Raw genomic sequence first — 24,575 nt, forward strand, 5'->3', positions numbered from 1 at the left:
GATCTGTTGATCTCGCCACATCTCCTCTTATCGTCTCCTGCATCGTGCCCAGTGTTAGCTTCCCTGCAACCGGAGCGCACACATCAATATTCATGGATTTAAAGTCTTAATTTTGATGTACTTGGACAGATTGCTTCTATAATTTAATTGAATTGCCTCGCTCAAAATGTAATAATTTAGGATTTGCTGCTTGGCTTCGATATCAAAGAGACTCTTGTTTGTTTGCTTTTTTTTTTTATGGACGTGTTCTGTTGCACGAAGACCAGGAAAGGTTCTAGTTGTATACAGTTTTAAATGTGCCATTTAACTTTTTAATGTTTTTTACAAAGGTGGGATGGTATAATTGGATTTTAATTATTTATTGATTAACAAATTAGATAACCAGCAGGCTTTATTAGTGAGATTCATGAGTTGCCAATAGTGTATAATCCTATTTATCAGTGATGAGTCACTTAAGATGGTGAAAAGTTAGAGTTTTGGTGGAGCTGAGTTTTAAGTTTCCTTTTTTTGAGTATAATTTAAAGAAAAAAAATAAAAAAAACCTGCTGTTGCGCCGGTTCTATTTGTGTCAGCAGGCCAATCCGGTAGAATTAGGAAGAAACAAATCTTATTGGATTACACAGACAGCCTCCCACGCTGCTGTCCTGATTGCTGCCACCTCTGAGTTTTTGATGCTACCTTCATTGTTTCATTTAGTTTTACGGTGAAGTTAAAAAAGGAAACATGGAAAAAAGAGGGGTGGTGATAGGTGGGTGGGTGGGTGTATGGGTTTGGGGGGGGGGGTGCAACAACACTGGTCTCAACTATGGGTTGGTTCGTCTGTGTGCGTTCTGTATGTGTGCACCACTTGTTACCATGGTAACACCGATTTGTCTCTTGTTTCCAGACAGCCAATGGGAATGTGGAGGCCAAAGTGGTGTGTTTTTACCGGCGCAGGGACATCTCCAGCACACTCATCGCTCTGGCAGACAAACATGCAAGTGAGTGACCGGCCGTAACCCGGCCAGCGAACGCCACAGCAAACGCCGCGCAGCAGAAACACACCAGCCTCTGCAGCACACTGCTCTTTTTGGCAATACACTCCTCAGTTGTGTTTTTTTTTTTGTTTGTTTTTTTAATTTATTTATTTTTATTATTGCAGGGTTGGAATGGTTTCAACATCCAATCAAATAAGATTTGCCTGAAGTGAAGAATCCTTGTTTTGCTTCTACATTTTTATAGATTTTTCTTTAAATCTTAAAGTTTCAGTGCTTTAACTGGGGCCTTTCATCTGATGAATACGTTTGTAGACCGGCTGTGTGGTGACATCTGCGTGTGTCAGTGCACACGCGTTTCTCCCAAGCACGTCATTGTGACGCAGGCCCTGTGGAGAGCCGAGTGCATTAGTCAGTTTGCCGTGTCTGTGCCAGACACCACCGGTACAAAACGTACCAAGCCAGTTGCAACAGGGCAAAGGCCGTGTTTTAAGAAACGACTCAAAGTAACCAAACTTGTTGCAGGATTGCTGACAACACCAATAACACCGGACTAACTAACCACTGAACAGGAAAATAATTGAGATGACTGAAGGTAAAAATAAGGCGCGGAGGAACAACAGCCAAGCTAGCAATGGCTAGAAGGCAAAAAAAAAACAAAAAAACTAGTAGAGCACCCAGCATGCACTTGTGTAATAATTCATGGGGTGACGCAGCTGATTATCCGTCATTGATTACCAGAGTTCTTCATAACTGCAGCACACACAGGCTAGAGTATAGAGCATCTTATTTTGTTAGCGTGTAATGATGCTATTTAAAATTTCCATCAGCCATAATCGTAAGGAATTAAGGAGCTTTTTGAATCTCTGGATTCAAACTTGGATCTGTATGGGTGCCGTCATCATGCTGGTGTAGTCATCGTGCTGGTGTAGTCGCCCACTAGGAACTCACTAGAGCAGCCAGTAGACCGTAGCCGGGTGTGGCAGGCTAAATGTTAGCTCTCGGGGTGTGAAAGCGTACATCTGTGTGTATGTCTGAGACCTAGCAAGTGTCCTGTTTGAATGAGTGCACAAATGTGTGTGTGTGTGGGTTAGGGTAGTGTTTATGTGTCCATGCATCCATGTTGGAGCTGGATTATTTTTCCATTTGGACCACACAGTGCGAGCATGTGTGCATGTCTTTTTAAAATAGTGTGTGAAACAGTCAAACGTGCACTTATTCATCCGTGGAGCAGTTTACGTATCTGTGTTGCTTGTAGTGTCCGGATACTAGCTACAGTGAGGAGAGGATTGATTCTCGTACTGCGTCGAAAGTAAAAATGACTCCAGTGCAAGGGCAGTTGGGTATTTTTTTAATTTATTATGAATTTGCTTTGTTTCTGCTTTTTACTCTGGTGAGTAAACATGAGTATTAACCAGCACTCATAGTTTGGGATTTTTGGTAAAACCAGATGCAGATGCAACAATCTTTAGAGCATGAAACTACTGGCAACCAGACAGATGTTGAAGGATGTTGTATCCTGGAGGAGAGGGGTATTTTGTGTTTTGCAATGCTCCAGCTCAAGTTTGGTGAGGGGTTTGCAATCAAAATAAATAAATAAAGCTGGAAGACGGCTCTGCAGCACATGGGTGTGGGTTAAATCCTGACTCCATTTCTGTAGCTGCAGCTTCACTTTCTCTCTGTTTCCCCAAAAATGTTTTATACGTGGTATTCGTGTATATGTATGTAGGTGCCCATCTATAATCGACCTCCCTTTTCAGCTCTGTCTGGGCGCTGTCACAGGACCCGCTGGAGGGGTATATTTAATTCACTTCCATTACGGATCAGATGGGAACGGCAGTCGTGTATGTGAATATAAGCCTGCCTTTTCATGCGAGGCTGCTCTGAGTCATTGATCAAGTATTTCACTTGCAGAGATTCGGAGCACTCCCTCAAAGAGGCCTCCAACTCCAGCCTTAGTCCCTCTCCTGAGAATGAAGCGAGCTCCTGAGTGGTCAGCCGCTGTGGCAGACTTGACATTTTTACTTGCAGAGCTCCTCCTTCGTAGGCACTTGAGTTTGCCATGACTGAAGTTGAGCTAGTCTCCAAAGTCTAGTATGTTACAGCCTCTGGATGTTTATTGCAGAACAAAGAAGTTCACCAACATATGTTGTGTCATCCGTGTCATTTTGCATACTTTCCTTTATTTTCTCTTTATTGGTAAAGTTATTATTTGGGACTAGACTATTGTCTGGATGGGAGCACATTTTACCTTTTAAAACTTGCATACAGAGATTTCTTTAGATTCTCTGCTGCGGATGCATTTTATTATTCAATAGTTTCTAATTGGGTGAACTCTTTATTTCTAAGAACGACAGCTTCTCCTAGATGCTCATTTGATACCCGATCGTGTCACTGCTGCTATTTCTTTTTATTCCAATTAACTACATTAATTGAAAGATGTTCTTCCAGGTGTTATTTTTCCACTGTTTTATTTTCTGCATCCCATCGCTGCCATCACTTTAAAATTCATACTTTTCCCGACATTGCAAAATTTGATATATTATCTTGAGTTTTGTTTTTGTCATTTGCTCATTTAAAAAAAAAAGAAAAGGAAAAAAAAATCACATTTCTCTGAATTTTATTCATCATCAGAGTTGGGGCGGTCATGGACAAATGGACTTCCAGTTGCTAGGCACTGGCTTCCTCTCTCGAGTAGTACCAGGGTAATTTTTTCATAATGAATCAAACTGATGAAATCTTGCATAAAATAACACTTCTCCTGATTCTAGTGTTGTTGTTGGTTGTTTTTACAGTGATTTTCTTACTCTGATACAAATATCATGAGGTGGGAGATGTCATGCCGCGGATGTCCGTCCAGAGTTTTACAGAGCTTGTACCTTTTGATCTGGAGTCCAGTTCTTACGAAATTGCTGGCTTGACCACCCATGTGTAATATGTTTCATTTTCAGCAGCTGTAGCTGCCATTACTCGGGCGTGTTAGTGAATTGCAAACTCATGCTTGTGTTTCCATGGAAATGGCCTCAGTTTATGTCAGCTGGATGCTGCTGTTTGAGTGATTAGAAGAAACGCCGATCTGGATTAACTTGTTACTCAATCGGCAAATTGAGTTGCACATGCGCACTAGAGTCCAACGCCACGTAAACAATATGGCAGCAACCGATGCAACATCACAGCGACCACCAGTACACTTAATTAAAAGATGTATTTTTGAATGAAGCATCCATCTTTTAATCTATTTAATTCATAATTAAAACATCATTTAAAGAACATCATGCAAAATTTAATAATGAGAGCTATTTAATCATTTTGAGAGTCGACTAATCGTTTCAGTGGTTGAAGACGAATCGAATCAGAATAGTCGTTAGTTGCAGCCCTAGACGTGATCTGCTCCTCTTGTCGTACTCTTGTCTGGAAGGGTTGTGAATGCACTCCTGATTTAAATTTTTTTTTAAAATGTATTTATATCTTTTGGTTTTTGTTGTTGTGTTCATTCTTGGTTGTCGGCAGCATTTAACCGTCAGTTATGAGGATTTATTTAAAGCGGAAGTAAAGCCGAATTTTAAGCGTCATTTCCAAATCTCGCACCCATTGCGTGGCAACAGTTTAGGGCGTTACAGATGGAAATTTAGATTGTATTTTTTGGGTGGGTGTTGAAATCTAGTCCTTACTGAGCAGCTCTGTTAAACAAATGCAGAATATTTCACCGCTCCGCTGTAATGCAGAGCCTTACATAATGTTATTGATTCCTATATTGACAGATTTAATAGGAGTACTGAGCAAATTGTCATTTTCTTTCTGACTAACTGTATTTGCGGAGTAACGCGGGTCCGTCTGCAGACCCGCGTTAACAACCGGCGTGTCACACGGCGTAGCCAGTTTGTTAAGGTAATAACTGTCGACTGTGCTCTCCTCGCCTCGCCCTCGGGCCCGCTCTTTCCTCTCCGTTACATCGTCTCTCTGTCTCCCAGCCCAGTAAGGCGACCCATTCATCAATAATTGATAATTGCCTGGGACAGGTGAGATGGAGAGGCAATTTGTAGAGAGCATGGTGTGGGTGCATTGCCAGGAGATTGACTCGGGAGCAGAGAGAGACGAAGGACTGAGGTAGAGGAGTTCAGTTGCTACTGAGGGACTCGCAGCCAGGGGCCGGCTGGAGGGGCCGGATTGGTGATGGACCGCTATGTCGTCCCGCTAGATGAAGTCCAGACAGTGGATATTTGAGTTTTAATGTAATTAGAATAAATAGTTCCTCTTTTTGTGAATTTAGGGCTTCACACAGACTTTGCCAATAAGTAGTGACAATGATGTGCCATTACACACGGTCTCTTTTACTTCATGTAGCGTGATATTAATCAAACGACGGCCTCCGAGAGCCGGCGTTATCAGTGATCGACTTCCACCCCGCTGCCACTTAATAACCTTTTAAAGCACAAAGACTCGTGCAGGAAGCAGCTTTGCCTCGAGGCTGATTTCGGCAAAAATGCACCGCTGTAAAAATGTAAATATTCCGAAAAAAAAATTTAAAATCTGCACGCCGTTGAATAGAAACACAATCTGTTTTAATCATTTAGCACATGCCTCTCCTTTAAATCATGTATGTGTCTTGTATAGATTGTAGCCTAAGATTTGTGTGTGTGTGGGCCTTGATGGTGTGTCTGCTGAGTGCTAGGTAAAGTATAAAGCGGTGCAGGAGTACTTATTGATTTTGTCCACACATCTCTGTTCCTGAAAATCCCTTGATTGCTTTTGTTCTGCTCCCTGTCTCCCTCCTTCTGTCTCGCTTCCTTTAATGAAACTCCAAATGAATCGGAGCACGTACTGAGCGCCTGCTCTCGCTCTCCGCTTCACTTCTGCTCTCACAGTCGTCCTCCTCCTCCTCGTTATGCCTGTCTTTCCTTCTGGTGATTTCTCTGCTGCTCCTCTTCCTCCCAACTCTTTTTCTCTTGGTATCAATTTTTCTTTTCTCACTCTTCCTCTCTCTGCATTTTAGTTTTATTTTCCATCCATCTATCTTCCCATCTCATCTTCTCTTTTGTGTCTAGCGTGTTCATCTCCTCCAGAGAAGCAGCCTGCAGTGGAGATGCTGCTCACCACCAGCTGCTAAATCTGTTGACGGGGAATGACTCAAATGGGTCGATGCGTCTCCAGCAGTCGCTCGGTGGCGTTTTAGCGCCATTAGTTTGTTCTTAACATGAGCTGTGTCCGTGTGGGAACATGCTTCTTGCAAAAAATCGTCATTGAGCTCCATGTAAATGTTATCTTAAGACTTGTCTCTGATTCACGAATCGAATCCTTAAGATTAGAGCCCGAGTCTGACTCACGTCTCAGTCAGAGGTTCTTTTGACTTAGAAAAGCTCCCTTTTCACTGATTGATCCGTCTTCACACCCTCACCTGTGGGCGTGTATCGTGGCCCCAGAGCAAACGTGACTGTGGGAAGAGAACGAAGAGACTCTGAGTGGATCTGCTGCTCCTCAACAGTCGGTTACATGCACTAACAGAAAGTCGAATTTTTGCCTTAATCCGACCAATATCTAATTTTTGAAAGCCACGTATTCACCTTAGCCGGGCTGTAGTCGAACCGAACTGAAACTCTTGAGATCGAGCTGTTAGTGCCAGATGATGCATCCTAATCCAAGTTATTTCGACAGGCCGAGTTAGAGACTGCCCCGAGACTCCGGAAGTGACGAGCCGCGGGAGTGGGAATGATAACAGTCATGGCATGACAACAACACAGTAACAGAAGAAGAAGAGGGAGACTTTACGTGCATCTTACCTGCAACATGATCAGACTTAGTATGTATAACATTTACAGTAGGGCTGGGGATCGATTCAAATATCAAGAATCAATTTTGATTCCGATTCTTAAGATTCAGAATCGATTATCACGCTTTGATTCGATCCGATTCGATCCGATATTGATTTGGGTTACTGTTAATAAAACTGTTTTTTCAGCTTTTGCATGAATTATATGACTGTCTAGTTCTGCAACATATTAATACTAGTATTATATTGAGATTCAACAGTAAGTATTGGCAGCTAATGATGCTGTAAGGACCAATCAGCTCCCAGAATGCTGATAGAACTGCTTTCAGAAACATCGTGTGGGGCAGAATTATCAAACAGATCCAGGGCAGCAAAAAGAGACGGATGAAATCGCTTTTATTTTTTCCCCATTTATGATAATTTGGTTTTTAACATTTATGCAAATGTGACCCCATGACAGTATATAAAGCAAAGAAATATAGACAATTTATGCAATTATAACTGAAAACTTGTTTTCATACCTTTTAAACATATTTAAAAACATGGCACCAGTTATTCTCGTGTCCAACAAAATTTTCCTTTTTTGGGCATAAACAAAAAAGTACCAAAAGTTTTAATGTAATGATGAAAAAAAATTAAAAATATTTTATTTATTTATTTTTTTTTTAAATCGATCTTTAGACATATGAATCGATTTTTAGGAATTATTATGAGAATCGATTTAAAATCGGAGAATCGATCTTTTCAACACGGGCCTAATTTACAGAGCTGCGGCATCATTAGCGTCCATATTTTTGCATGTTTTTGTCCTCCTTCGCTTGTTTACTAATTGTACCGAAAAAATGCCAACGAGAAAGTGCGCGTGGAGTCGAACGCATCTCACTCAATAATCGATTGTCTTCTCGCGCATGTATACTTGGATTTCTCTGAACCTCAGCTAGATTGTTGCCACTAGCTGGATTTAGACGCGAGTGTAACCACGCTGACTGACGGGAGCGGGTTGAGGTGGTTTGGGTGTCTGGGTGGGATTCCCCCAGAACGCCTCCATGGGGACGCGTTCTCAACCATGTCCATCTTGGGCACAGATCCAGGGCAGCCCCGGGACACGTCTCTCAGCTGGCTTGGGAACTTCCCGCGTTTCCTCCCCGGAAGAGCTGAAGGAACAAAGCTCCGACTGCGGCCTTGACCTCAGACGAGGTCAAATAGATGGTTCACATAGGCGGATGTTTGTGCCTTCGTCACAGCTCCAGCTGCTGCGTTGACGCATGCTTTGTTTATTATTTATTTACAATTTTTGTCTTTTTTTGAGAAGTATTACCTAAACAATAAGATTAAAGCAGTGGAAGGACACTCTGATAACAAGACAGAAATCGTAGCGGGTCGTGGAGACGTTCTCGCTCGTTTCCTAATACTCGTTTGATGGAGCCCAAGTGAAGTCGCGCCGCGCAGCTTGTTCACAGCTTGTTCACAGCTCTCCCCGTCTCTGCGGACTTCATTGTTCCGGCTCATCAAGTGCGCACTTTTGTGTTTTATGTCCTCTTGTGGTGCACCTGAGACGGCGGAGCGCCTACGGCCGCGGATGCATTTGCATTTCCGCGGCGCTCCCCGCGGATGCACTCGTTCCGCCTCATCTGATTCTCGTATGTTTGACCTTTTTGCTCTTTTTTGTTTTTTTGTTTCACCACCTAGGGGAGCTGGAGGAGGAGATGGAGAACCCAGAGATGGCAGAACTCCCCGAGAAACAGAAACACCAGCTCAGACACAGAGAGCTGTTCTTGTCTCGCCAGCTGGAGTCCTTACCAGCAACGCACATCAGGTACCCTCCCCCCCTCCGTTTACGTCACTGGTATCATAACGAGTTTGTTCACTTTGGTAGTCTGCATTCAGCCCGACTCTTCTGCTGCCGAAGAGATTTAATTACACAGTGTAAATAAAGATAAGTAATGCAAAAGTCCCAACTATTACAGGGTGGTAGCAAATGTTAGGACTTTCATGCAACTATGAGTAAAAAATGGCTCTAAATATTCGTTTAGTTTCAGTGTTGTATGAAGTGGATCCCCCTTTTTTGAACCCTTTTAATGTTTTGTTTTCAGTGGTTATTAGATTTTGGTAAATACAATGTCAGATGGACAACAATATGCAAAGTTTTGCTGTTATTTATCTAACACATATAAAACTGAGAAGAGTCGTGGGTAAGACTAAGTACCCCCGTGATTCAATAGCATCTAGATCCGCCTTCAGCAATAATACGGGAAACAAATTGCTTTTTTAAAATGTATTTATTTTTTCCTTCTGCATCTGCTCGTAGTCATCCCTTGATACTAAAAGTCTAATCCAGACGAAATCTTAGTAATTAAGAAGAAAATAATTAGGATTGCTGTCTTGGCTACAGATCTGCTATCTGATTGAATTTATTGACATTTATTATATTTGATTTTTAATTAATTTCCCTTCAGGATTAATGATGTATTTTTTAAAATTGAATGTATTTCTATGATTTGTCCAATAATGGGAAGAATAAGTGGAACTAAGGTTTAAACGTTTGGTCCGGTTTAAACGCAGCGGAGTTCACTCGCTCGGAAAGTCCGGTTGGTTTGGGGAGTGAAAGAAGCGACCCCTGGTTCGCCCTTAAAACGTAGTTCTCGCTTTGCTTCATGTGGATCAAATGCAGGAGCTGGACTACAACGTGGGGCATTGTGGGTAAATGCTCATGTAGCTGGTTTCCAGAAGAAATGCTCAGAACGAAGTATGGTCGTAAGAAAAATGTGTCACTCAAGAGTAAAGGAGTTTGCAAAATGACTAGCAGCTCCTCTTCTCTGGGGTTTGCCTTGGCGTGGTGCAGCGCCCCCACTGGCAAGGAGGGGAACAGCTATTCAGAAGGTTTGATTCGTTTCACAAAGGGTGGCGTGAACGCACACATGTCCACGTGTTTGTGTTGCTCATGAGCAGCAGTTCTGGCCAAACTTTGTAACAAGTTATTTGTCTTCTATCTGCCCTCCTCTTATCTTCTCCCCTCGTCCCTCAGAGGAAAGTGCTGCGTGACCCTGCTGAACGAGACAGAGGCCCTCAAGTCCTACCTGGACAGAGAGGTATGTGTGCAGACGCTCCAGCAGCATCGTGAACTCTTCACAACTGTGATTTAGTTTAGCCAGTCAAAGCAGATTAAGGAGCCTGCTTCCAGATGAATAATTCAGCGTGTTGACTCCGAATGTTCTCTTCACGTTCTGTAATGAGGAGACGAGAGACTAGCAGGAAAACATACGGACAGATGCTCCCACCCCCCCTCCCTTCTCGCCTCCCGTTCCTTCGTTCCGTCCTCATGCCTTCTCGCCGTCTGTGTTTCCCAGGATGCCTTCTTCTACTCTCTGGTGTACGACCCTCAACAGAAGACCCTGCTGGCTGATAAGGGCGAGATTCGGGTCGGGAACAAGTACCAGGCCGACATCACAGACCTCCTGAAAGAAGGTACTTGTTCATCTTTTTAAACTTCACTTCCTCTGCATGAATGATCCTGCATTATCGGAGCGGTCTGAGCCGTGACTGTTAAACTCTAAATTTAATTTAAGGAACTCTTCACAAATTTGGGCGAGTTTGGAGCCTAAGACGCATTTGCTGCACAAATCTATGTTTTAACCAAACAGAGATGATTTCAGCTTCCTTACGATATTAAAATCTGTCATTTTTATTTTTAGCAGGCTGAAAGAATTGTTTATTTAATTTTTTTAAATTTTTCCTGACACTACAATCATTTTGAAACATGAATATTTTTCTGCCAGCTTTTGGCTCCTCTGTGTTTTTGCCAGCATTTTATTCTCAGCAGGTGAAACATTTCTGAAACACCGGAGAACACTAATTAAAGCTGTGCTAATGAAATCCTTCTCCGGCAGGTTGGCGGGCTGGTTGCTCGCTGGCACCACAAACAAAATGAACGAATGTTGCAGAATCAACCTTGATTATGGATTTCAACAACATTTTCTTTTTTTTTTTTTTTATTCCTAGTGAAATAGAATCCAGATCCTTTTCTTTCTTTTTTTTTTTTGTACAAAAAGAAGTTGAGAGCCTTTTTTAAAAGCAGTACATTTATGACCAAGCAGGAGTAAAAGTAGACCACAGACACTGAAAACAACCGTCCTTGTGTGTTGCGGGGTCTTTCAAACGCGCGTGGTGTGACTGTGGCTCGGGGATAAAAACGGGATGTTTTGGCATTTGCTGGTCCAGCGTGGCAGCAGCTCGGAGGGATGGTGAGTGGGGATGTGAGGGTCCCTGAGGACGGGTCTTTCTTTCCTTTGGAGTCGGCGGGAGCCGTGTGAGCCAGAGAGAGGACCGCTGATGATCTTCTGAGTTTTGGTAGCATCATTCTGGAGCGTTTTCCTCTCTGCAGCTGTAGAACCACACGCATTCATGCGCGCTCGTTAGGGGTGGGTATTGGGAAGGACCTCACGATACTTGAGCCACGATACGATACACATTGCGATATCCCGATTATGCGATATCCCGATTATTAAATTCTACATAGTTCACCGAAAAATGTAAAAATGCATTACACATCTTAAAATCCAAGTTGTATATATGTACATCAGATGATAGTGATGGATCTTAAAATCAGAGTTGCACGTTCATCCGATTATAGTGACAATTCATGGGACAAACTGAGTCAAAACAATGTTTTATTATAACTATACAAGCTAAAGTTACAACATATTTGTATATGTTTTTCATATTATTTACATCACATGAAATTAACATTAAATTTAGTATGAGGTTGCTTTAATTATGTGGCAAATGATAATAAACACAAGAAAGATGGTACTAAAACCAAGGAAAGGCACCGTGATCAGTCAGTATAGATATAAATCCATAAATAAATAAACTTCTGTCCATTATTTTTCATTTTTTAAGGACAGGCAATTGTGTTATATAAAAAATAAATTATAAAACCTGAGCTCAGTGCAGGGCCCTCCCAGGGTTGGTAGAGAGTGGCAATGCCCAGGACTGTCACTTAGGTAGGAGCACTGGGTGATATAATGGGAAAAAAATCGGGGATAAAAAATATAAAGAAATAAAATAAATATTGAATCAGCTGGAAAAGTATCGCGATATATTGCCATATCGATATTTTTGCCCACCCCTAGCGCTCATATCCTCGCCGGTGGTTTATACGTGAAGGTCCTCTGGAAGGGAAGCCTCAGCGGTGGTCTCGGCCCCCCAGATTAGGTCTTCCCCAGAAACCTGAGACCCCTCCTCATGTGTTTTTGTTCCTCCACGTAAACAACCTGATTTTCTTTGAGCGCGACTCCTTAACACCTGTCCACGTGTGCTTCTTTGTGAATGCAGATGAGGAAGATGAGAGGGACCTGGAGAAGCTGGAGGAGAAGATCTGGGACCCCAACAGTTTGCTGACGGAGAAGCAGATCGACCAGTTTCTAGTCGTAGCTCGGTAAGTCCACAAGGTGCCATAGATGGGATTGATAGTAGTTAATCATGAACTTTGAGATGAGGTGAGACGTTCAGTCCCCGGGGACGGACTCAGAATAGAGCTGCTGCTTCCGTGTTGAGATGAGCCGACCAAGGCGGTCCATCTCTGCTGGGCGGCCTCCCTGGGGAGGGGTTTGGGACGTCCAACATGTCAGAGAGATTTTTCCGGCCGCGGAAAGCCTCGCTGACCTCCTGGGGGAGCCTGAGGAGGAGGCTTGGGGGGGCAGGTCTCTCCTTAAGCCTCTGCCGACCTCATCATGGACTAGTGGAGGTGCATGGATGGATTAATGGGGAGCTGGATTGGCAGACTGATGCCACTCAAGTCTGAGGATCGGTGTTGAACCTTTTCAGGTCTCCATGGTTACCGCATCACTGAGCTCTACAATAAGCTGACGTTCTGTTCACACAGGACTAGTATTACCTCTGGGATCGTGAAGTCTGTGTTTTGTTGTCATTTGCAGACATTAATCTCCAGATGTGTTGTTATGGACTGTTTTTTTTTCTCTGTTTCTGTTTTTTAAACATTGAATTTACATCAAATTTGACTTGTTGACTTGGATGTCTGATCACGCGCTACGGCTGGACATCAGGGACGTCTTGTCACGTTTGGAACAAATGACAAAAAACAAAACCTTAAAATGATACATAGACCTATGACTTCAGTTGCCATGGTAACGTAAACAGAGCTTTTATTGTAGCCTCTAAGGCTTCGTGCCGTCAGACCAGGATGTGAACTTAATTCAAGATGGAAAGTTTCTAACGACATGTGGCTGCGCTCATCATCCATCTCATCAGTTGGATCGGGGATTCTTACTTTTTATAGGTCTCTTAATCTTTTTTTTGCCAAAATATCGTGTAATTTATATATATTGGGCTATATGCAGTACATGTAGGGTAATATCAATAAATAAGATCCCTATATTCACTGCAGCTCCCATAACGATGCTGGAAAATGCTAGTATGCTAGAAAGCCAGTAAGTTTGGAGAGGAGACGTCAGACGTTTGGATCGTAAGGACAGAAGGAGCTGATGTCCAGCTGAGCTGAATGTTCAGTGACGATTAACAACAAACTCTCCCCAGGAGCGCCGGTGCATGTGGATTCACCTAAATGTTCCGTTCATTTAGCTTTTGAGACACAAATCCTGCTCACGTGCTCGTTTGCACCGCGGCGGGACAGAAAAGGCCGACCATTCAGAACCTTAAATCCCACAGAAATAACGACGGAGCAGCCGTATAAACGCGTGAGACGACCTGCTAAAACATCTGTTTTTGTCCATCCTGGAGGGACTTTAAGTCTTTGGACACATTTAAGGATGAGTCTGAGCAGAAGTAGTCCAGACCCCTTCAAGTATCCGTCTAAATATGGTTCATGACTATTTTTAAACCCACTCAAGTTAACTGCAGGTTTGTCTCTCCGTCTGTCCCGTGTCTGTCCCCCGCAGGTCGGTGGGGACGTTCGCCAGAGCTCTGGACTGCAGCAGTTCTGTCCGGCAGCCGAGTCTACACATGAGCGCCGCCGCCGCCTCCAGAGACATCACGCTGGTGAGATAAACGCGCCGCGGCATATTTAAGGAGCGTAGTAGAGAACGGCGACGCCTGGTCTGGGACGGCGCCCATAGGGGACGCCCGTCTTCCCCTGTGCGTTTCATGGGTTCGCCGGCTGTTTGTTCAGGACTGGAGCTGATTATCACAGCGAGCACGTGCCGGCTCCGGCCCACATCACATCCTTATATATGAAACATAAATGAGAGACCTTCGAGCTGCCCACGTTCACGCTCGCGGCCCGCAGCCGCGCACAAGAGCTGCATTTTAAAAAACACACTCAGAGAAATAACAAAGGTTTTTTTTATTTATTCCCCCCCTCACCTCCCCGTGTTTAGTTTCATGCTATGGACACGCTACACGCCGCGGGCTACGACATGACCCGGGCCATCGCCGCGCTGGTGCCTCAGGGCGGACCCGTCCTCTGCAGGGACGAGATGGAGGAGTGGAGCGCCTCCGAGGCCAACCTGTTCGAGGAGGCGCTGGAGAAATACGGAAAAGACTTCACTGACATCCAGCAAGACTTTGTGAGTCCAAACCCTCTCCGTGAGGAAAGGAGATCAATATTTCAGCGTTTTGTGTCTGTTTGTTTTGGCGCAACAGCTTGTTTTTTCCTGTCCTCCTGAAAGGATCCGATTTTGTTCTTACGTGGTAGTTTTTAATTCTTTCCTCCTAAATGATTTCTGTGTAATTTTGAGAGGACATATGCACTTCTAGGGAGGGCTTCCAGAGCTCAGGGTCTGATTGATCAAGTCATTAGTTTTGTCTGATTTAAAATCTTAAAATTTTACTTTTTTTTTTTTTTTTATGCACCGAGAAAAATCCAAGCGTACCTAAATGTTTTATTTCTTCGCCGCTTACTGGTCAGATGTCTGCTGCAGGGAACATCTGAGGCTGGTAGATCGAGGGGGAAGATCACGCGTCGTGGAAATCATCAGGGTTTTTGTTGATTTATGACGGATCGCTTGTTTTTGTTGATCTGTGGTGGTATGAGAGGCAGAACCCCTGCAGAGCGCTTCATGCCGTCATGAAGTCTGTGGGTCAGTCCGGTGCTCTCTCTCTCTCTCTCACCGGGGTTCTGCAGCCGTCTCGGCCCCCCGGTGCAGTTGCTGGGCTGCTGTTGGTCCAAATGCACCTGAGATCATTACAAATATATTTACCTATATGAGACGTGTCGCCTCGGCGCAGGTTCCGCCTGATAAAACGAGAGCTTTAGTCGATTACTTGTGAATCCAACGGTAACCTAGGAAACCCAGACGGCAGCAGGCCCAGTTGTTTTAAAAAGAAAAAGTTCTTCAAGGCTCCGTGAACATGTTTCAGAGTGATACCGAGTGCTGGTGTGAAGCCGGGAGAAAACAGCGTCTCTGCTGTAATTCCCTGCGCTCGTGTGAGTGTGTGTGTTAGTGTGAGAGTGTGTGTGCGTGTGTGTGTGCGTATGTGTGTGTGTGTGTGTGTGTGTGTGTGTGGGGGGCTGGTGTTGGTGGATGTTTCCTGCTTCAGGTCATGAATCACTCCGCCACCTGGTGGCCGGCTTTTGTCATCGCTGCTCGTTCTCGACCTCGACTCGGGCGTTTTCTCAGGAACGGGCCTACACCACCGTCGTGGGTGGGGCCACCACTTCCACACTTACTACAACTCAATCTCCTTTTTTTTTTTTTCTTTTTTTTTTTTTTTTAAACTCAGAGACAACTTAATTCATCATTCGGTGGTTTTAGTGAATTTATTTTTGTTTTTGTGTGAGAGAGCTGCACCCCAGTCAGCCTGAGGACGTTGACTGAATATCCTGCTTTGCTGAAAGAAAGAAAACCTTGACCTGAGCAGTCATTTATCTTTCCATGTTGTTTTCCTTCCCCGTCATTCTCTCTATCGGTCCGATTGTGACTGAAAACGTTACTAAAATGATGTCCTTTTCTCTCTCCTTTCTCCTGCAGCTGCCCTGGAAGTCACTGACGAGTATAATTGAGTATTACTACATGTGGAAGACCACAGATAGATATGTACAGCAGGTAAATTCACTTCTGTATTCAGAGATTTTGTCCTTTTTTTGCAATGTAAAAGCCACATTTTGAGCTTCTCAGCCGTTTCTTGTACCTCTTCTTTTTTTTCTTTTTTTTTTTGACACAGTTTTGATTTATTTTAAAGTCATTTGGCAACACAGTTGAACATCTATATGCATTTTTTGAGCTTAGTGAAAACGGCTGAAGTGTTCAGGGACACCAGGGAGACGTATGTGGCTTCTCTGAACTCAAGGAACTGTATTTTCTTTTTTTTTTTCTTCCTCTCTCTCCCTCCTCTTCCCAAACCTCCGTCTCTGCTCCAGAAACGATTAAAAGCAGCTGAAGCGGAGAGCAAGCTGAAGCAGGTCTACATCCCCAACTAGTGAGTACTTTGCAGGGTTTTTGTTTCATTTTGTCTGCCTTCGTTTTATTTGAATAGATATGCTGCAGGTGGTGTTCAGAATGAAATAAGTTGTGCATGATCACACCCGATCGTCTCACGCTCTTTGTTAATCACGGTCTGTTCCTGTGTGGGTATTGATGGCTCTCATCGCCGCTGCCTTGACCCCGCCTCTCTCCGTGTGCTTTTCCCAGCAACAAACCAAACCCAAACCAGCTGAGCAACAGCGTGAAGCCAGCGCTTTTAAACGGAGCGGTGGGCGCTGGGGTCCCAGGGGTCCCGGGGCCCCAGGGAGTCCCAGGGGTCCCGGGAGTCCCAGGGGTCCCAGGAGTCCCAGGGGTGCCGGGGGCCCCAGCGGCACCGGGATCGGGGCAGACGCCCGGGCTGGGCAGAGCCTGTGAAAGCTGCTACAGTAAGTCTCGTCTGTTTACCTTTGCAGCCACACTGACTCCAGACCAGTCCAGATGTAAATAATTAACTGTAAAGATCTATCGTCACTGGTCCGGTCTCAGCATCCACCCAGCGGGTGGATCATCTGCTGCAGGAGCAGCAGCATCTCCCTCGTCTCTTCTAGGGCCGGAGCATCCTCGTTCTGATGCAGGCCGCTTTAAAAAGCTCAGCCCTGCTTTCATGGCTGCTGCACGGAGATAAGGGAGAGGAGAGAAAATAGCTGCACCTGCCCTGCAGCGCAGCCTTGCCCGAGTTATTTTAGTGGCTGTACTTACTTTTCTGATCAGTAGTTAAAGTTCCTGCTCTTGCATCCTGGAGCTGGTGGTTGTGCGGCACCACATCCGTGCTTACCCTGCATTTCTCCTGTGTGCAGCCAGCAGCTCCTACCAGTGGTATTCATGGGGCCCCCCCAACATGCAGTGTCGTCTGTGCGCATCGTGCTGGACCTACTGGAAGAAGTACGGCGGCCTGAAGATGCCCACGCGACTGGACGGCGAGAGGCCCGGACCCAACCGCAACAGCACGGTACGAGCCGACACTTCGAACGAAAACGTGACTCACTCAGCCGGTGAGACGCAGCTGAAATAAAACCCCCGCTGCATTTTCATTAGTGCTCTGAGCTCTTTTCCTTTATTTGTCTATGATCTCACAACCCCTATGATGATGACGACGGAGAGAAAAAAAGGTTTTGGTCTTCCTTCTCCTTCATTAGCGCTGTAAGGGGCTGCAGCTGCTGTTAGTGGCGGTTAAACGGGCTGCAGCTCCTGTCGCGCAGCTTCTTAACCCCTAAACCGAAGCTTGTTTAGCCCCAACACCGGCATCGCAGGGGCCATGCCAGCTATTTTTAATCACAGTATGAAACGGTGAACGCTTATGTGAAAAGTCTCAGCTCTAGGCTGAGGGAGACCATTTCCACCTAAGAGGAAAATAAGACTCCCAGAGGACGGGGAACGAGGAGGCGGGCTGTTGGTGCCGCAGACAGATGACCACCGCAAGTCATTTTGAGGTTCAAAACGTCACTTTTCTTCCTGCTGTCTCAATCAGGGACTGCAGGGTTTGTTTTTGGATTAACCGGGATCGTTGCATGCGTTGTTTTTAGCACTGTGAGAGGGTGGGAACAATCAAAACAAACTGCAGTGACATCACTCTGGTTAGATCTTCCCACACACCTGCTCTCCCTACATTTGGGGCCTTTATTCCCCAAATGTCAGTTGTGCCATGAATATGTCAGTCAGATGCTTACACATGGTAGTAGCCTGTTGTCATGACGATGTCGATGTCAGATGTTAAAAACCGGGACAGAATTACTCTTTGAGGTGACCGCAGGAGAAAGCTCAGCATGTGAGGGCCGGCAGACGTCTGGTGCCATCGGCAGAGCGGTTAGTTTAGTTTCGTTTATTTCGGTCATGGCATCACTTTAAAAAAAAAAGAATAAAAATTACAACAAGTAAACTAATTTACTTTTACTTTTTTTGTTCAAAGAAAAAATTACAAAAAAATTCCAATATACAAATACCATCTAGACCGAAAAAGGTGTAGGCTGAAGCAAAGCTTATTATTTGCCTACCCTCAAAAAGATGAATTAAAGTAATTAAATCAAAGCAAGAAGTAAGAGAAAAGACAGTAAAACAAATTGCCTCCATGGGGATAACAAAATTTCCTCAAGAAATAAAAAAAAAGTTTAAAATAAAGGTGCAGTCTACATGTTACCTTCATCCTTAAAAAATCAAATCAAATCAGTAATTAAATAAATACCCAACTCAACATAGCAAGCATCACCACTCATTAATTTGATATAAAGAAATCATCCTTCTTTTCAATGTTTTTTTAAATAAGGTTAAGGTTCTACATAATTTCAAATCCCTATCTAATTTATTCCACATCCACACTGTAGCATCTCAGTTTGGTGTTGGTTCTGATTGTTGATTTTCTGTATATACTTTCCCCTCTGAGGTTGTAATGGCTTTGTCTTAAATTGAACATATTTTGAATACAGTCTGACAGCATGTTATTGTTGATTTTGAACATAATCTGTGCAGTTTTGAAGTCCACCAGTTCATTGAATTTAAGCTCATTTGAATCTATAAATAATTGGTTGGTTGGGTGCTTGTATCCAACTTTGTTTATGAGTCACATTGCTTTTTTTTGGAGTAAAAATATTGGTTTCGTGATTGTCTTAAATGTGTGTCCCCATACTTCTATACAGTATGTTATATATGGTTTTATTAAAGATTGATACAGGAGTTTTAATGATGAGCGGTTCAGTCCGTTCCTGGTGTTTTAGGTAACCCCCTCTGTGTCTCCGTGTCTGCCCCCCAGAGCCCCCACGGCCTGCCCCTGCGGCACAGCGGCAGCCCCAAGTTCGCCGTAAAGACCCGACAGGCGTTTTACCTGCAGACCACCGGGCTGACGCGGGTGGCGCGCCGCCTCTGCGAGGACATCATCCGGCCCCGGTACCTGGCCCGGCACCCCTACCTCCCCGTCAACACGGCAGCCATCAAGGCCGAATGTAAGAGCAGCTGGAGTCGTCTTCATGCAGATTTCAAACACCTCACGTTCAAGTCCCATGTTGCTCAAATAAAATTAAAAAAAAAGGTTATTTTTTGTCTGTTTTTCATCATCTGTTACACAAATAATAACTTTTCTCCCCTGCTGAACTCCTCCAGGTGCCCTGCGGTTACCAGATCAGCCAAAACAGCCTCCGCCGACGAAGCCTGTGGAGCGCAAGCCTCTGGAGTCTGTGGTCCGTTACTTAGGTAGGACGTCTGGGCCGCCTTTCTTTAGTCGCTCTGATACACGCCGGAAATGAAAACAAAGCATGTCAAAGAGCTTTGCCTGTTTTAACTGTTTTAGTCAAAGATCTGAGGGTGAGTTTCCAAACGCTAACGACCTGCTGCGATCACACGTAGCGGCCGCAGGTTCGGCCCCGCGGCCGCACGTCTTTTGAAGAAAACCCAGCGTGTTCGTTCCTTCCGGCTCGTTTGTGGCTCATCAAAAGCAGATGTGACGTCTCAGATGTTGTTTTTCCATGAAGTCGGCCTGAAAGGAACGTGATCTCATCCCTCCATCTTTTCCAGAGGCACATCCCCGCCCTCCCAAACCCGACCCCCCGACTCGTGGATGCTCCATCTCTACAGGCAGCTTCACCCCCATAAAGTCCTCCCCCATCCTCAACAACGGCTCCCCCACCATCCTGGGCAAGCGCAGCTACGAACAGCACAACGGACTGGACGGTGAGCGACGCTCCGGCTGGAGAACCACCGGGAACTTACGGGGAACGTATTTAACACCTTTTTTACAGAGATTTCTGACTGTTAATGTTGTATCTTCATATATTCCACTCATAACCTCCAGGCATTTAATTTTTATTCCAATTATACTTAGATTAGATAATTAGTTCCCGTTTCTTTTGTAGTTTTCCTATTATCGCGGATCAATAATGGTGTACGCGGCACATCTGAGCCTCCGAGCCCTCCTCAGTGGCTACAGCATCCACTTAAGATCCACCACCGAAGAATCATCAAGGGGTTCTTCCTATTTATTTATTTATTTTTGGGGAGGGTTATGTCCCACTTTGCCTCTCCGCGGCGGTATGAGAGGAGGGGTGAAGACAGACAGACAGAGAGAGAGAGGAGAGGGAGGTTTCAGGAGGAGCGGATCAGCCTTGCTGCTTTAGCTGGAGGCTACAGTCTATGTTGTTATGGTAACAGCAGAGAGGAGGAGGAGGAGGGCTCGGTAAGTGCATGGCGAGGATGAGCCTCTCTGGTCCGTGAGCCCACCTCAGGCCCACCTGAGGTTTGAGTTTGGAGCTCCGCCAGATTCAAGGATTAAGAGTTTTAATTTATTTATTTATTTTCTCCGGTGGCCCTCCCTAATTACCGACTTATTCACAACATGGTCATTATAAAATATTTGCGTCTGCCCCTTCATGAGGCCCACGTGTCGCTAACGGCATCATCTGCAGCTCCAGGCTGCGCATCCGTGTCCTCGTCGGGGAGGCAACGTGAACCTCCAGAAGACGGGGGGGAAGAGGCACAACGTGAATACTCGCTGTGAGGAAACGCTCTTCTTGTTGCTGGTCTGCGGAGTTCAGATCCGTCTCACGTAGACCAGATCTGAAGATTAAACCTCTAAACAGACGTTTAACAGTTACACGGTGCTGCTCAAAAACGAGGGAGTTTTCTGCCTTTTCATTGTGGTCGGTAGTTCAGAGCTCACTCGAGCTCGTGTTTTTCTCTGTAGGACGTCGTCAATAAATACAGCGATAACGGCCGTCAGCACATGTGATGATCGAAGGGGCTGATTGAAGTGATAAACTTGCAGAATCCGTTTGAACCGTCAGCCTCGTCTCTGCTGCCCCTTAGTGGTCGAACACGTTCACAAACTAGTGTTGCTTATAACAATCACCACCAGACTGGATTTAAAATCAGCTTTTTGTGGATTTTGCTGCAACCGCTTTTTTTTTTTTTTTTTTTTTTAAGATATTGACTTTTTTTTCCCATTTTTGAAATCCAGTTGATTAATTCAGTTGAGGATCCGTGTGCTGCTTTGCTGAAAATCTGTAGGATTTCCTGCTTTTTATTTATTTGTTCGTTTTGTCTACGTAAACATGACGGACAGCGGCTCTCAAAACGCTTGAAACGGTACTTTTAACTGCCAAACGTGTAAAAGTTTAGGTGCTTAGTGAGATTGAGAGGTTTGTCTGTGTGTCTGTGAGTGTGTGTCTGTCTGTCTGTCCGTGTGTGTCTCGATTTTCATGCTCCGTTTCCCCTGCAGGTACCAAATCCAAAGCCCTGACTCCACAGTGGGACATCATGGCCAAACGCATCAGCGATGCGGGCCGAGCCTCGGCCTCTCTGCAGGATGAAGTACACGAACTGGACTGAAAACTGCAGGAACCGTCTCTACGGCAACAGGGAGTGAGGTGAGGCGCACCGTCCTGCTGCATCAAACAAACAGAATTAACTTACTTGGGGGAGTCAGGTGTTTTTAACATCCAAAACAAAACACAGCAAATGTCTAAAGCTCATCAAGTTATTCATAAATGTGACATAAAAAAAACAACAAACTCGTACAATAATGTGTTTTTTTTATCTGAGGACTTCTGTGGACAGGTTTTAATTTTAAACTGCGCTACAGAGCTGCGTTGGTGGCTGAATCCTCAGTTATATCACAGACAATGTAAACTCTTCAGTTTTTAACATTTTAAAATATATATATATATACAGCGGGGAAAATAAGTATTGAACACGTCAACATTTCTCTCAAAAAACATATTTCTAATCGAGCTATTGACATTAAATTTTCACCAGATGTCTGCATCAACCCAATTAATGCACACATACAAGGAAATCCAAACATTTATGTCCATAAATTGAGTTATGTGTAATAAAGTGAAATTGCACAGGGAATAAGTATTGAACACATGAAGAAAAGGAGGGGTAAAAAGGTCTGGAAAGTCAAGAAAACAGCTGGAGTTTGTCAGTATTTAGAAAGTTAACCTGTCCCCTATTAGTGCAAAGTAATATCATCTGGTTTAGTCCTGATTGATGCCTTTTAAAAAGGTTTCTCACCAGTAAGGTGTTAGATAAGAAGCATTGTATGATGGGCAAAAGCAAAGAGCTGTCCAAAGACCTACGCAACCTTATTGTTGCGAAACACACTGAAGGCATTGGTTTCAGGCGCATTTCTAAACTTCTGAAAGTTCCAGTGAGTACCATTGGGGCCATCATCCGGAAGTGGAAAGAACACGGCATTACCATAAACCAGCCACGGCCACGCAGATCATGGGTCCATATAAGGGGGTTCAAGAAACTCCGAGTGAATGTATTTCAGACATAAACGCAACAGACTTGATTGGATTCACTTGAAAAATAAAAATCGGATGAATGGGAAAAAATGGTTCAAAGAGCCTAGAAGCGTCAATGAATCCAGTCTCACGGTTAAATCCTAAAGGGACATTTCTTTTATCACAAGTGGGAGCAGGAAACTAATTTCAAACAGTTAATGATAACTTCTAAATCATGTTGGTTATTCAATGACTGTGGTGAATGGGAAAAGAAGAAAATCAAGGGGGGTGGTGATTGTGATCCTGAGGCGTCTCCAGCAGCAGCTCCTGGTTCTAGTCGGTCACAGATGATGCGCCGCGGTCGCCGCTCGTCCAGCCCTCGGTAACAACTCTGTCTCGTGTGTGTTTTATTGTCCACAGTGGGGGGAGACATGACAGGGAAAAGGCTTTTTCCACTGATCATGACGGAGGGCAGCTGAGAGGAGGCGACGGCGTTGGCCACTTGTCTTCAGGCAGCACGGGTCTGTCGCGCTGCTGGAGACCAGCCCATAATCCATCGCTTCGGCTCGGAGTCTTTCCGGAGATGAGCCTGACTGTACAGAACTGTGTTTATTACTTACATTTCTCATTATTACCGTCTTTGTAATTATTGATATTGTAATTTCTTCTTTTTTTTTTATCAATTATAATTCAGTTTGTTTGTCGATCAAACGATGGAACTTATGAAGTTTCATGAAAAAAGCTTGCAAAACCCTGCGGAAAAGGGTGGAAGAAGAGTAACAGAAGCCACTTGCATCTTCTATGTTTTCCTTTTTTCCTTTATTTTTTTGAATAAGTTCAGGTCAGAACGGAGACGCACTTTGGTTTCAGCTCAACGAGTTCATCTTGTCTTTTGTTTCATTGGATCCGGGTGCTTTTGCCCAAGTTTCTTTCCATTGCTGATCTTCGGCCTGAGAGGTTTAACTTATTGAGAAAGACTCTGTTTTATGTTGGGTTTTTTTTTCTACCTTTTTCATAATTAATGCATCTACGCTTCAATTCTGTAATTAAAAAAAAAACAAACAAAAAACACAAACTTTTTTTTCCCCCCCCTTTTTTTTTCTTTTTTCTTTTCTCTTGGTGTCTCCACACGCAGGTGAAAGGTGACAAAACTTGCACTGAATGTTCTCTCTGAGCTGGCGTCGGCCTGTTTTTCTTACTCCGCGCAGGTATGCAGACAGGGTATATGCAAATTACCGGAAACTTTTCATTCCTAATGGCTTTATATGTTATCAGTATTAAAACGGATTCAATGCACAAACAACCATGTTTTGTAAGCAAACATCTGAAAAGAACTAAAAAAAGAAAAAAAAAGGCAGGAATGCAACCTGCTCTCATGTCTAGTCTTTTGTCAGTGTGGTTATTTTATGTTCATCAGTCGGCTTCTACGACACGAGGAGAGAAGGACTCTGATCACCTTCATCTGTACCAAATACTTCATGCATGTCAATCCCAAAGGGGTTTCAGTCAGTACATTTACATGCACTAACAGAGTCGAATTGTTGCCTTAATCCGACCGATATTACATTTTTAAAAGCGATGTATACATCTTAGCCGTGTCGAACTGAAGTTCTTGAGATCGAGCTTTTAGTGCCAGATAATACGTCCTAATCCGAGTTATTCCGCCATGTATACGCAACCCACGCTGAACCGAGCTAGTGACTGCTCCAGGACTCCCCCTTCTGGAAGAGAAGACGCAGCAAAAGCCTGAATATCAACACAGCAGGAGAAGAAAAAGACGAACAACAAAGGACTAACCTGAAGAGGCGTGTGGCGCCACCTAGTATTGCGGAGACGAATGTACCTCACTCAATAATCCAATGTATTCTCACGCATGTATACTTGGATTTCTTGAGGGGGGGGTAGTTAAAAATAAATGTAGTGTAAATACTGTGTCCAGGAGCACAAATAAGGCCCTCATAAAAACTGAACATGAACTAAAGATGAGACTCAAATACATCTGGACACGGAAACCGTGTGATGATTCTGTTTCCCCTTTCAAAGAGGAAATTAAACATCTTCACAGGTTGTTTTGTGTTTTAAATCTATTCAAAGCAGCGCATCAAACTTTTTAAGCTCAGCGAGTCTCCCTATAAGCTGGGACGTTAAACTGCTCTCAAAACTACCCGTTTCACTTTGACAA

The 24,575-nt window shown here is 44.2% G+C and overlaps 1 protein-coding gene across 2 annotated transcripts in view; it reads left to right on the forward strand.

Annotated features, from left to right (window-relative positions):
• mta1 (metastasis associated 1) overlaps positions 1-23,775 on the forward strand; it is a 43,106-nt gene extending 19,331 nt beyond the window's left edge. The window contains exons 3-18 of one of the 2 annotated variants that reach the window (XM_061742951.1): positions 887-980; positions 8,431-8,557; positions 9,767-9,830; positions 10,089-10,206; positions 12,076-12,178; positions 13,659-13,758; positions 14,097-14,285; positions 15,690-15,764; positions 16,079-16,137; positions 16,350-16,567; positions 16,979-17,130; positions 18,925-19,114; positions 19,272-19,361; positions 19,683-19,879; positions 21,381-21,529; positions 22,814-23,775. In XM_061742951.1, coding sequence (XP_061598935.1) covers positions 887-980; positions 8,431-8,557; positions 9,767-9,830; positions 10,089-10,206; positions 12,076-12,178; positions 13,659-13,758; positions 14,097-14,285; positions 15,690-15,764; positions 16,079-16,137; positions 16,350-16,567; positions 16,979-17,130; positions 18,925-19,114; positions 19,272-19,361; positions 19,683-19,879; positions 21,381-21,491 — 1,887 coding nt within the window. In that variant the 3' untranslated portion in view covers positions 21,492-21,529; positions 22,814-23,775. The remainder of the gene's footprint in view (positions 1-886; positions 981-8,430; positions 8,558-9,766; positions 9,831-10,088; positions 10,207-12,075; positions 12,179-13,658; positions 13,759-14,096; positions 14,286-15,689; positions 15,765-16,078; positions 16,138-16,349; positions 16,568-16,978; positions 17,131-18,924; positions 19,115-19,271; positions 19,362-19,682; positions 19,880-21,380; positions 21,530-22,813) is intronic. The other variant, XM_061742953.1, reaches the window with a different exon arrangement.
• Positions 23,776-24,575: the final 800 nt, after the last annotated feature.

The sequence above is a fragment of the Cololabis saira genome, chromosome 16, assembly GCF_033807715.1.
Source record: "Cololabis saira isolate AMF1-May2022 chromosome 16, fColSai1.1, whole genome shotgun sequence".
NCBI classification, from domain to species: Eukaryota; Metazoa; Chordata; class Actinopteri; order Beloniformes; family Belonidae; genus Cololabis; species Cololabis saira.